Source organism: Pelophylax lessonae, assembly GCF_965119305.1.
Source record: "Pelophylax lessonae genome assembly, chromosome: 1".
Taxonomy (NCBI): domain Eukaryota; kingdom Metazoa; phylum Chordata; class Amphibia; order Anura; family Ranidae; genus Pelophylax; species Pelophylax lessonae.
In genome coordinates, this window is record NC_138768.1 from 790074298 (window position 1) to 790088926 (window position 14629).

General features: G+C 43.6%; 1 protein-coding gene across 1 annotated transcript in view; it reads left to right on the forward strand.

Annotated features, from left to right (window-relative positions):
* Positions 1-516: 516 nt before the first annotated feature.
* The window catches only part of LOC309551749 (uncharacterized protein), a gene marked incomplete at its 3' end in the record, with an annotated part of 42925 nt that continues 28812 nt past the window's right edge, over positions 517-14629 (forward strand). Inside the window, exons 1-2 of the mRNA XM_082252439.1 lie at positions 517-595; positions 5226-5274. Coding sequence (XP_082108565.1) covers positions 530-595; positions 5226-5274 — 115 coding nt within the window. The 5' untranslated portion in view covers positions 517-529. The remainder of the gene's footprint in view (positions 596-5225; positions 5275-14629) is intronic.

The window sequence follows — 14629 nt, forward strand, 5'->3', positions numbered from 1 at the left end:
CAACTGCACTTGCAGAGTGCCCAGTCTATTTGTCTTTAATAACTCAACCCCGTGTACTATGGCAGCACACAAATGGGGCTAATTAGCTGCTGCCAGTGTGTGTGTGTGGCCCAAACTCAGCAGAAACTCCAACTCTGGATGCACACTGACTGCATCCATAATCAGACTGTGGCTCCATTCGCATGTAGCTGCCCAGATGAGTGATTACATATGAACTGCAGCACTGCCAGCCATAGATTTGTACAGAGTACAAATCTGACAGCTGCATCTGTTCACACGCAGACAGCATTAACCACCACCCCTAGATGCTGCTGTTACACACTACTTAATATTTGGCAAAAACTTGTAATTGGTCTAAAATTATTCACCTTTTTCGCTGTGTTTGTAACTGTGTGATTTAGTTATTTAAAAGTATGACTAAGTTTAACATGGTGTTTCTATTACTTTAGAATACCCTTTAGTATATCAGAAATACACTACAACTGGTCTTTAATTTTTATGTTTTCATGCAGATCAAAAACATTCCAGAATGGACCATAGAGTGCCACCAAGATTTCCATCACAGACTTACCCTCCGAACCACTGCAGTAGAAATGTAAGGAAAAAAGTAATAGATTTTCTAAACAATATGGTAAAAGGGATGTACAACAACACTTGATATTATCAATTAAATCATGCCTTTAGAGGCACTGGTCGTCTGTCTCAAAAGAGGACAGCACATTACTAGGAGATGCTATTGGGTACAAGATGTTATTGTTAGTTTTTTTATGTTCTTCTACAAACCCGATTCCAAAAAAAGTTGGGACACTGTACAAATTGTGAATAAAAAAAGAATGGACCAATTTACAAATCTCGTAAACTTATATTTTATTCACAATATAATATAGATAACATATCAAATGTTGAAAGCAAGACATTTTGAAATGTCATGCCAAATATTGGCTCATTTTGGATTTCATGAGAGCTACACATTCCAAAAAAGTTGGGACAGGTAGCAATAAGAGGCCGAAAAAGTTAAATGTACATATAAGGAACAGCTGGAGGACCAATTTGCAACTTATTAGGTCAATTGGCAACATGATTGGGTATAAAAAGAGCCTCTCATAGTGGCAGTGTCTCTCAGAAGTCAAGATGGGCAGAGGATCACCAATTACCCCAATGCTGCGGTGAAAAATAGTGGAGCAATATCAGAAAGGAGTTTCTCAGAGAAAAATTGCAAAGAGTTTGAAGTTATCATCATCTACAGTGCATAATATTATCCAAAGATTCAGGGAATCTGAAACAATCTCTGTGCGTAAGGGTCAAGGCCGGAAAACCATACTGGATGCCCCGTGATCTTCGGGCCCTTAGACGGCACTGCATCACATACGGGAATGCTACTGTAATGAAAATCACGACATGGGCTCAGGAATACTTCCAGAAAACATTGTCGGTGAACACAATCCACTGTGCGATTCGCTGTTGCCGGCTAAAACTCTATATGTCAAAAAAGAAGCCATATCTAAACATGATCCAGGAGCGCAGGCGTTTTCTCTGGGCCAAGGCTCATTTACAATGGACTGTGGCAAAGTGGAAAACTGTTCTGTGGTCAGATGAATCAAAATTTAAAGTCCTTTTTGGAAAACAGGGACGCCATGTCATCCGGACTAAAGAGGACAAGGACAATCCAAGTTATCAGCGCTCAGTTCAGAAGCCTGCATCTCTGATGGTATGGGGTTGCATGAGTGCGTGTGGCATGGGCAGCTTACACATCTGGAAAGGCACAATCAATGCTGAAAGATATATCCAAGTTCTAGAACAACATATGCTCCCATCCAGACGTCGTCTCTTTCAGGGAAGACCTTGCATTTTCCAACATGACAATGCCAGATCACATACTGCATCAATTACATCATGGCTGCGTAGAAGAAGGATCTGGGTACTGAAATGGCCAGCCTGCAGTCCAGATCTTTCACCCATAGAAAACATTTGGCACATTATAAAGAGGAAGATGCGACAAAGAAGAGCTAAGACAGTTGAGCAACTAGAAGCCTGTATTAGACAAGAATGGGACAACATTCCTATTCCTAAACATGAGCAACTTGTCTCCTTAATCCCCAGATGATTGCAGACTGTTATAAAAAAAAGAGGGGATGCCACACAGTGGTAAACATGGCCTTGTCCCAACTTGTTTGAGATGTGTTGATGCCATTAAACTTAAAATCAACTTATTTTTCCCTTAAAATTATACATTTTCTCACTTTAAACATTTGGTATCTCATCTATGTTGTATTCTGAATAAAATATTGAAATTTTAAACTTCCACATTATTGCATTCTGTTTTTATTCACAATTTGTACAGTGTCCCAACTTTTTTGGAATCGGGTTTGTATTCTATATTGTTCCATCAATATTCTGAGTTTGTGTTGACTAGTGCCCTGGACCAAGCTGTATTGCTGCTACAGTGGAGGACAAAAATCCATCTGTGTTGTCTGTCACCAAACTGGCTATATGAAATTAAATAATAAATTAAATATTTTTGGCACATAAAATGGTTCACATATATGTATTCAATATGTGTGTTTAAAGAGAAAATATGTAGCCCGATATGGAATAATTATTCCTACCCTGAACTTTTAAAATTACAATGTGCGGCCCAGTGGAGGGCTGTGGGGGTGACACACCTCTATCATATTTTTGAAGGCGGCAACTTTTTGTAATTTTCTCAATTGCAGGCTAAATTTAATATTTCACTAAATATGAAATTTCCTTATCTTCAATTACAGCATGCTATAAGAGCCCAGACAGCACTGGAGGGTATTGAGCTCTCCCCAACTCCTGTATTTTCCCTTATGCAACACACGGCTATAACTAAAGGATTTATTTCGGGCTGCTATGCTCTTCTTTTGGGGATGTACTTTGAGAAATTTCCTACTAATGCCCGTGAAAAATGGGCGAGAGATGTGGGAGAAATATCCGGGGGAACAATGGAGGGGGGCATTGGAGGCTGTCATGACTTGCTCATTGAATGCTTCTCAGAGAGTCTCCCAACTATATATCCTCCTCAGAGTTCACTATACTTTGCTTAAATTACATCTGATGGGCGTAAGGCCAGATGCATTATGTGGTAAATACAGGGGGGAGATGGGTATCCTTAACCATTTGTTGTGGAGATGCCCCAAATTGCACCTATATTGGTCCAAGGTTGTGTTTACAGTAAACACTGCTCTAGGTGTAGTGGTCCCTTTGGATCCTAGACAATACTTGCTGGGCATGCTTGATAAGGTCACCCAGGACAGATGTCTTGGGGAGGCGGCAGCGAGAGCCTTGTTTCAGGCACATAGACTTTTGTTAGTAAACTGGACTGCATCTAAACCTCCCACGCATGAGATGTGGCTTGAACAGTTGGGTAATACATTACGCATTGAAAAACTTATATATCAACATGGAGGCTCCCCTTACAAATTTGAGAAGGTGTGGGGTAGATGGTTGGCTACTCCGGGCCTGGCCCCTCCGGACTTGGTACTGGATAGATTGCTGCGCCAATAATGGCATTTATAATGTTATCTGGGAGGAACTGCAGAGGCGATAGGAGCTACAGTATATGTTTGTAACTTTGTATAATGAATAGTATTTTTGTAACATTAGAAATGTATGCATCTGTTATAAATGTATTGTTGTTGGCATCTCAATAAAATTGTTCTTGATTTAAAAAAAAAAAAAAGAGAAAATATGACTTTTGAACAGTTTAATTTTTTATTTTTTTTTAAGTGTACAAGCTTATGAGCCGATATTTTACATAATTGTAACTGTTTTTTATAATTTCTGTAGTGATTTTTTTTTCTCTTTTTTTTCCTTTTCTTTTTCAATTATATTATGATGAATTTGTTTTAATTATTTTATTAATTATTATATTTTAATTTGTTAAAGACTGAAATTGATGGGAACATCTTGTTTAGTCTTTTCACCCAAACAGGCAAAATAATTTAGGAAGCCATAGGGTGTCATGAACTGACAGCAAGGAACATGCATTTTATATGCGAAACATTAAAGAAATACACACATTGTCACATATGGGTGCTGTTGAGGATAGGGATCAATGACTTGGTGAGATAGAGCAGTCATCCTGTGACACTGCACACCTAAGTGGGGCAGCACAGTGGTGTAGTGGTTACTGGTTAGCACTTTTGCCTAGCAGCAAAAGGGTTGTTGGTTTAAATCCTAACCACGACACTACCTGCCTGGAATTTGCATGTTCTGCCTTTGGCTGCGTGGGTATCCTTTGGGTACTCTGGCTTCCTTCCATGCTGGTAGGTTAATTGACTCCTGTCTAAATTGGCCCTAGTATGAATGTGAGTTAGGGACCTTAGATTGTAAGCTCCTTGAGGGTAGGGACTGATGTGAATGGACAATGTATACGTAAAGCACTGCATAAATTGATACCTGAAATAAAAATAAGTGAGAATTGGGGATGGCAGTTGGGAGTCATTGTAAAGTGCCCTTTTTGTAGAGATGGGCCTTGGATGATGGTTTATATAAAATCCTTGATCTATATACAGTTTGGGGGGATATAAATGGCTGCATGTTTGCACAAAAAAATAGAGATGCATTTCTAGCTGTACAAAAAAAGCAGAAGTATATGACCCTATTTACACTACCACCATTGGCTCAAATGACTTGAAGTAATATAAAATGGGGCATTTCTGGTTAATACACTGCTGACAGGGTGGAGTGTTGTACTGTGAGAGTGCACAGGACATTCTGTTCCCTATATACATATCACCCTGTAAACTGCATTCTCAGCTATTTTAAGACTTTGTAGTATACAGTACGTCTGAGTACACATGGTGACATGCTGTCAGGTGTCTTTTTGTGTTATAGTGTGTGGCTGTGCGCTGCATGTTATCATTCTCTGCTTGTGATTTAACCTATATACAGTATTTGTAGCACTCCTCCGCTTAGGGAGAAAACAATGTTCAGGCTGGTTACAGCCTAGTAGCAAACCATATTACTTTTAAATAGGGGCAAACATAGGCAGGGTCCCTACGTATTTTTTTAGGTAAGAGTGTGCATAATGAAATAGATGTGGTGGGAAAATGCCAAAGCCAGGGAGGAAGGCCCTTTATCTCCTTGGGTGTTTGGGTTCCTTCAGTAGTAATATTTCCGTTTCAAATTATCCAAGCTATTTGAGACATATTTTACCCAGCTTCCTGTTTAATAACGATGTTTCGTTTTTGTCTTTGCAGGATAACGATGAATCAGAAAGTAAAATGAGAGATTCAGTTCCATTTCAAGGTATACAAATACACTGCAAGCAATTAAGTACATTTTAAAATGTACTTTATATGTCAGTATGTTTGTTGTGGATACTCTAATAGGATGGATGAACTTTGATTTATTTAAGGTAGTTGATTGGCGACTGAGATGATGAGGGTGACCACTCTTGCTTCTCCAACGCAAGCTCCTTTTAAGGTGATAGGGTAGTACAGGGTTGGTGGAATGGCATAAGTGTCAATAGGAAGTTGTATAGATGATTGGAGCTCAAAATACCATCAGATGTGAATTTCCAGAATGCAATGCCCATGGCAATTGGAACAAAGTACACTCATAGATTAACAGGCACAGCAGATGCAGAAGCAGAAACCAGTCCAGACTCCTCTGTAGGTGGATGGTGAAGCATTAAGTTATGTGAAGTCATGGGACAAGCTAATGTGAATGACTAGTTGGTAGTGGAGAGAAGTTACATGCCATGCCAATGTCACTAAATAGCAGAGCAGTAGCGATCAGCATACAGGGTATGTTTAGGGGAACAGGCCAAGATCAGCAACAGGCAGTCAGAGATCAAAGCAAAGTCAGCAGGAGCACCAACAGCAGAGCATGCAAGGAGCATCGTTCAGGTCATGGGGCACAGTAAAGCTGAAGACCACTTAGCAGTGATCTCATGTAAGGCTTTGCCTTAAACAACCTCTTCCAAGGTTGTTACCAGGCATGTGTAAACTTCCGCACACATACTATGGAGGACACACATCCAGCTTTTTATTTTTTTGGGTAAGTGTGTGAAATCCTCTGACATGGTTATTTCCCTATTGGGAACATTTCCACTCACTGAGAATGTCTTCTAGGCCAAGTGACAATCACACCCAATATTTTTTGTACGGGGATCACAAGGACAGGGAGTTAAGGAAAACCATTGTGATGGGGTCCCAGACAGGAACAAAAACCTTAGAAAAATTGGAACTCCTTCACTCCAAAAATAAATGAACTGTTACATGGAGCAGGACTAATTTTTTAGGCTAGATTCTGAACAGAAAGGAAAGGTTTGTAACTGTTTTTTTCTTTTCATTGATAGGCAGTAAAGCTCATGCTACCCTTTGTCTGAAGCTGAGCTTCTTCTGTAGGTGTCTCATGAGGAAAAAAAATAATAATTTTTAACTAATAAACATTTCAGTAGTACTATATGCATCAGAAAGGAACAAGTAAAGCTAGCCATAAACAGAAAGACTGTAGTCAATTCAACCAGCATTATCAACAACAATAGTTCTATGTTTTTACACAAAATGATACATTTTATTAACTTAGCCAATTACATATTTCCTTTGTATGACTTGATTTAGGGCCTGTGTTTGAGTCAGAACTGAATATCTTACCATACTGATCACTGAACACAAAAGCAGCTTGAAGCAACTTAGAACAAAATCAACTAGTCAAAAGGAGAAAATAAAAATCTACAAGCTCTACTAAAATTATTCAGAGTTTGCAGTATACAACCAGATACAGTCAAAAGAGGGGAGAGATACAAACTGCTTGAAGATGGCAATAGACTATTATTTTGACACAAAATAAATAATCAAAATAATGAAAAAAGAAATAAAACAATTATTACTGTTAGAAACATGTCTCTCCAAGAGTCATTTTAGTGCAGAAAATAATATAAATACACCCAGGTATACATACATCTCATATGTAATGAGAGATCTCTAAAAATAGTTTTTTACAGTATTGCCCAAAAAATTATACCCGATATGCACAAGCCCTTTATTAAGTTTACTGGTATCCAAGTGCCGAATCAAATAAATTTCCCATTTTTGATAATAATATTTTTGAGCATATTTGGGTTCTTGTTGTGGACATTTTTATGGGGTATTTTATTATTTTCTGTAATAAAATGACAGTCCTCACGTCATTTATTTTTCATTATTTGTTATTTTGTGCTGAAATATTAGTTCACTGCAATCTTTAAGCAGGTCAGTAGAAGGCTGAATTCAGGTCAAATCCGCCTTTCAATGAATTCTGAATAAATTTGGAAGCATCTAAAATATCTTTCACATTTCTTTTATTTGGAGGGACTTTCCCTCTTTTGAAACAAAATCCCTCTGTCCCTCATTTCTGCTCATATGTCTCAATTTTTGATCTGATGAAGAACTTTATAAAAAAAAATACTATTTAAAGTTGACTGAGAGGCAAACCATCTTTTGTTTTGTTTTTTCATTTTTGATAAGGGAAGGTTATAACTCTTGTTTTTTTTTTTTGGCCATCTGTGTTCCATTGGGGAGATTTCCCTTCACTTCCTTCCCCATAGCCAGAATAGGAAGTGAAAGAAAATCCCTCCAAAGTGAGGCAATCCTTGACTGTGACAAAAAAATATATATGTGAGGGCACCCCGCGCTATGGACGTGACAAGTAATAAATACAAATAAATAATTAAATTAAAATAAGGCTGCTGCCTGCACTCTAGATAACCACTAAAAAGTAGTATCCATAAAATGAAAAAAGTGCTGTGGTGCGAGTGCAAACTGGCGCTGCCTAGTGATATATAGTGTCAATGTGCTTGAAATGATACTGTGATAACCCAGATGTTACTCCTGGGGATGGGTGACCCGGGTCACTAAGGCCGTAGATGTGTGTAACATAAATTGAAAAAAATGTATTTATTACAGTGTGAACATCACATATATCCTATAAGGTGAATCAATGCTGATGAACACACAATATAACCTTTATATAAAAGTGCTTGTGCTTTAAACCATAACAGTGCAAACCTGTGCAAACTTCAAAAGTGCATACGTGCAAATATATGTGCAAACAGTCAGAAGTGCAAATGCATACAGCCACTATCATCACCAATAGATGATAGTCCAGGGAGAATCCCTAGTAGCCGTATGCTAAGAATTATGCAAATAATATCAATTCATTGGATAGTGCCTTAGATCAGTTGAGTACAATCCGTGCTGTTGCGGCACAATTGGTAAACCCACAGTTCAGGATCTCAGCACCCGATGTGTGGCAGTGCAGTGGTGTCTCCCCCCAAAAGATGGACACTCACCAGAGGTAGATCTCCTAAATAGGGATAGGTAGCCTAAAAACAGGTGATAACCCGTGGGCTGCTCCCTCTCCGCGGCCCGCCCGGGTGGTGGTTCCTCAGGGGTATGAAAGTATAATGCCCATAGCGTAATATGTTTTAAAAGAGTGTTCCTTTATTAAATAAGGATCTCACTTACATTAAAACAGGTAAAACCAGCATAGTAATTGTCCTCGTAGCGTCTGGAACTCTTCCTGCGTTCCACAGATGAAAACCGGAGGTGACATAATGACGCCCAGACGCCTTTCGTCACACTGACATCATCTGGAGCGGCCATGGCTGTCACCGGGGTCACCAGAACTTGTGTACCCATTGGAAGTTTTCCCCTCTATTACTGTTCTAGCAACAACCTAAAATGTGGGATTTTCTTTCATTTTCACATTGGGTGATAAAAATAAACAGGACAAATAGAGAGGGTGAATCACCCTAATGGGGGCACAGGAAGCAATAAAAACCTGATAGGTGTTCTAATCCCTCTCCACTCAAAACCTAAAACTTAAAAAGAAATATTTGACTTCAGTTACACTTTACAAAAAGTACACTAAAACTTTTATCTCGCCTCCAATTTTTTTCATTTGTTATTTTAAATATTGTTGGATCCTATCACTTAGTAAAACAAAGAAGAGGGTTTGGGACTTTATATGAGGCAACACATAGACATGTGCCTCCATCCCTATTATTCAAAGACATAATAATCATAGTTTGGGACTTTATATGAGATGTGTGACCCTATGTGACTAATAATTGTGCAACCATCAAATAACAAAACAAGTATGATAAGACATGTTTTTATTCTACTCAAAGATGAGGTAAAAAATATTGGATGATAATAGTACCCAGTGCTAGTGGCCATCATCCTGATAGATAGATAGATACAAAAAGGGTACCCCCAATGATTTGGGACTTTGCATGCCACTAAAGCACTGAACAAAATATACAACTGTGTATAGATAATTTGACAATTTTATTACATAAAAGAACAAAAATGTTGTAAACAGACAATTATATATCTAGCACATAACTAGATACATGTGAGATTAAAACCTGCATGCAAGGACAGACCAGTATCCAAACAGAAGACTCCTAGGCACCATTAGTGGAAAGAACCGGACAGGACCCTATGCGTTTCGGGTATGGAAACCCTTCTTCAGGGGTCAACCAGAGTTCTATACACAATGTATACCTATATAAATATAAATTGTATTAGACATTCTATAATTTAAAAAAATTGAAAAAGATATTCAAGGTGAAATTCATATTATACAGGTTTATGCAAGATACCATAATCTTCATATGTAGGTACTGTCACGCCGAGCGCCCCGGGTCCCGCGGCTTCCCCGGGGCGCTCGTGGCATTCTGCGGGCAGCAGCGCTCCGGTCATCGTCCCCGACCGTGAGCGCTGCCCCCCTGCATGTGGCAGAGATGCGGTCCGCCCGGCGGGACGTTCCCGTCCGCATCCCAAGTCTCTTACCCGCCGGGTCCCGTCCTCTCCTCCTCCCGGAGCGCACCGCTGCATTAAGATTTAAAGGGCCAGTGCACCACTAATTGGTGCCTGGTCCAATCAGTGCAAAACCCACTTCCCCTTCCTGTCCTTGCCGGATCTTGTTGCCTTAGTGCCCTGAGAAAGCATTTTGTGTATTGCCCTGCCTGTGTATCTGACCTTTGCCGTTGCGCCTGACTACGAACCATTGCCGCCTGCCCTGACCTTCTGCTACATCCAACCTTGCCTTTGCCTTGTCCTACTGTACCACGCCTGTCTCAGCTGTCAGTGGGGTTGAGCCGCTACCGGAGGACACGACCTGGTAGCTACCGCCGCAGCAAGTCCATCCCGCCGCTGCCCCCCTGCATGTGGCATAGATGCGGTCCGCCCGGCGGGACGTTCCCGTCCGCGGTCCGCATCCCAAGTCTCTTACCCACCGGGTCCCGTCCTCTCCTCCTCCCGGCGCGCGCCGCTGCATTAAGATTTAAAGGGCCAGTGCACCACTAATTGGTGCCTGGTCCAATCAGTGCAAAACCCACTTCCCCTTCCTGTCCTTGCCGGATCTTGTTGCTTTAGTGCCCTGAGAAAGCGTTTTGTGTATTGCCCTGCCTGTGTATCTGACCTTTGCCGTTGCACCTGACTACGAACCATTGCCGCCTGCCCTGACCTTCTGCTATGTCCGACCTTGCCTTTGCCTTGTCCTACTGTACCACGCCTGTCTCAGCTGTCAGTGGGGTTGAGCCGCTACTGGAGGACACGACCTGGTAGCTACCACCGCAGCAAGTCCATCCCGCCTTGCGGCGGGCTCTGGTGAAAACCAGTAGCAACTTAGAACCGGTCCCCTGGTACAGTCCACGCCATTCCCTCACTGACACAGAGGATCCACCCCTAGTGTCCCCATCTGCCGCCAGTCCGGACCCTGACAGTAGATCCGGCCATGGATCCCACTGATGTGCCGCTGCCTAGTCTCGCTGACCTCACTACCGTGGTTGCCCAGCAGTCCCAGCAGATTGCTCAGCAAGGTCAACAGCTGGCACAGTTGACCGCCATGCTGCAGCAGCTTCTTCCAGCACAGCAGCAGCCGCCTCCACCGCCTGCATCTGCTTCACCACCGCAGCCTGTGGCCACCGCTAGAGTCCGCTTGTCTCTCCCGGACAAGTTTGATGGGGACTCTAAGATGTGTCGGGGATTCTTGTCCCAATGTTCCCTGCACCTGGAGATGTTGGCAGACCAGTTTCCCACGGAACGGTCTAAGGTTGCCTTCGTGGTCAGTTTACTATCTGGGAAGGCCTTGGCCTGGGACACGCCGCTCTCGGACCGCAATGATCCTGCCACTGCCTCCGTCCAGTCCTTCGTTTCTGAAGTCTGTAGTGTCTTCGAGGAACCTGCCCGTGCCTCGTCCGCGGAAACAGCCTTGCTAAACCTCGTCCAAGGAGACTCTACAGTGGGCGAATATGCTATACAGTCTCGCACTCTGGCCTCTGAATTGACCTGGAACAACGAGGCCCTCTGCGCGACCTTTAAAAAAGGTTTATCCAGCCATATCAAGGATTGTCTGGCCACACGAGAGATACCTGCCTCCCTGACTGAACTCATCCAGTTGGCTACTCGCATAGATATGCGCTACATTGAAAGACGTCAGGAACTCCGCCAGGAGAAAGATCTTGTTCGCATCAGGCGATACCCACGCCTGGCTCCTCTCTTCCAGCATCCTTTGCAGCCTGTTACTGTGCCTTCCGCCAAGGAGGCCATGCAAGTGGATCGGTCTCGCCTGACCCAGCAAGAGAGGTCTCGCCGGAGGAACGAGAACTTATGTTTATACTGTGCAAGCTCTGAACACTTCTTAAAGGACTGTCCTCTTCGTCCTCAGCGTCAGGGAAATGCTCGCACCTAGTGAACGTGGGAGAGGCATCACTGGGTGTAAATTCTTCCTCTCCACGCCTGATCGTTCCAGTACGGATTTCTCCAGCCGCTAAAGTCTCCTTCCCTGCGGAGGCCTTCTTGGACTCTGGTTCTGCAGGAAACTTCATTAAAGCCTCTTTCATCAATCGGTTTAGCATCCCTGTTATCTGTCTCGTTAAGCCCTTCTTTATTTCTACAGTTAACGGAAAGAATCTGAACTGCACCGTGCGTTATCGCACAGAACCCGTGCTCATGACCATAGGGGTTCTCCACCAAGAGACGATTGAATTTTTTGTTCTGCCTAACTGCACTTCTGACGTCCTTCTTGGCTTGCCCTGGCTCCAGCGCCACTCTCCTAACCTCGACTGGACCTCTGGGGACATTAAATCATGGGGCCCTTCCTGCCACACTCGTTGCCTCAAGTCGGTACCTACTAGACAAGTCTCCATCTCCTCTCCATTGCTCGGCCTTCCTAAGGCCTATCAAGACTTTACTGACGTCTTCTGCAAAAAACAGGCGGAGGTCTTACCACCACATAGACCCTACGACTGCCCCATTGACTTGCTTCCTGGTACCACACCACCCCGTGGCAGGATTTACCCTCTCTCCGCTCCTGAAACCAAGGCCATGTCGGAGTACGTTCAGGAGAATCTCAAGAAAGGTTTCATCAGGAAGTCTTCTTCTCCTGCCGGAGCAGGATTCTTCTTTGTTGCCAAGAAGGATGGGTCCCTACGCCCATGTATTGATTACCGCGGTCTTAACAAAATCACGGTAAAGAATCGCTACCCTCTGCCTCTCATCTCGGAGCTCTTTGACCGTCTGCGCGGAGCAAAGGTCTTCACTAAGCTTGACCTCAGGGGCGCTTATAACCTCATCAGAATCCGTGAAGGAGATGAGTGGAAAACCGCTTTTAATACCAGAGATGGCCACTTCGAATATCTTGTCATGCCTTTTGGTCTGTGCAATGCCCCTGCAGTCTTTCAAGACTTTGTCAATGAGATCTTCCGGGACTTGTTGTATACCTGCGTAGTGGTCTATCTTGACGAAATACTAATCTTCTCCTCCACTCTGGAGGAACACCGTCTCCATGTTTGTCAAGTGCTCCAGCGTCTCCGTGTTAACCATCTTTACGCCAAAATTGAAAAGTGTCTCTTTGAACGTAGCTGTCTTCCGTTTCTGGGATACCTAGTTTCTGGACAAGGTCTTCAAATGGACCCCGACAAGCTCTCCGCAGTCTTGGATTGGCCACGCCCCTCGGGACTTCGCTCTATCCAGCGCTTCCTTGGATTCGCCAATTACTATCGCCAGTTCATCCCCCACTTCTCCACTATCGTGGTGCCTATTGTGGCACTAACCAAGAAAGAAGCAAATCCGAGATCCTGGCCTCCCCAAGCTGAAGAAGCCTTTACTCGCCTTAAGACCGCCTTCGCCTCCGCTCCAGTCTTGACTAGGCCTGATCCTCTGAAACCATTCTTCCTGGAGGTAGATGCCTCCTCTGTTGGAGCTGGAGCGGTCCTTCTTCAAAAGTCCGCTAAAGGAAAAAACGTCACCTGCGGCTTCTTCTCTAAAACTTTTTCTCCTCCTGAAAGGAACTATGCTATTGGAGACCGTGAACTACTAGCCATTAAGTTGGCACTAGAGGAATGGAGAAATCTCCTGGAAGGATCCCTTCATCCTATCACCATCTACACTGACCACAAAAATCTGTCATACCTTCAGTCTGCCCAGCGCCTTAATCCTCGCCAGGCCAGGTGGTCATTGTTCTTTGCCCGATTCATTTTCCAGATCCATTTTCGTCCTGCTGATAAGAACATTAGGGCGGATGCCCTATCATGCTCCACCGATGCCTCCGAAACTGAAACCGTTCCTCAACACATCATACCTCCTGAGTGTCTGATTTCAGCTGCCCCTGCTTCACTGGCATCAGTTCCTCCGGGGAAAACGTATGTTCCTCCACGTCTTCGCCTCCGGACTCTCAAAAGGGGTCACTCCTCCCACCTGGCGGGTCATGCTGGAATTAAAAAAACTATTCAGCTAATTGCCAGACACTATTGGTGGCCTTCCTTTGAGGAAGATGCGACTGAGTTCGTTCGGGCCTGTACTGTCTGCTTACGTGACAAAACTCCCCGCCAGAGGCCTGCGGGTCTTCTCCTCCCTCTGCCAGTGCCCGAACAGCCTTGGTCCCACATAGCGATGGACTTCATCACTGACCTTCCCGTATCCCATGGCAACACAGTCATATAGGTGGTCGTTGACAGATTTTCCAAGATGGCACATTTTGTCCCGCTTCCTGGTCTCCCCTCTGCGCCACAGTTAGCGAAGCAATTCTTTTTGCACATATTCCGTCTCCATGGTCTTCCAACACATATCGTCTCTGATAGAGGCGTTCAGTTCATCTCAAAATTTTGGAGAGCACTCTGCACCCAATTAAGGATCAAATTGAATTTTTCTTCCGCCTATCACCCTCAGTCCAATGGACAAGTGGAGAGGGTTAACCAGATCCTTGGTGACTATCTGCGACACTTCGTCTCCTCCCGTCAGGACGATTGGGTCAACCTGGGCCGAATTCTCATACAACTTCAGAGACTCTGAGTCAACCACCAAATCTCCATTTTTTGTGGTGTACGGCCGTCACCCGCTGCCCCCCCTCCCCATTCCCACTTCTTCTGGACTTCCTGCCGTTGATGAGTTGACCCTGGACTTCTCCATCTGGAAAGAAACTTAAAAGTCTCTCACCCTGGCCTCTTCTCGCATGAAGAGACATGCAGATAAAAAAAGAACTCCTCCTGTCTTTGCCCCTGGTGACAGAGTGTGGCTCTCTGCCAAATACACCCGGTTTCGGGTCCCTAGCTACAAGCTGGGTCCGCGTTACCTCGGGCCTTTTAGAATCAAAAGCCAAATTAACGCGG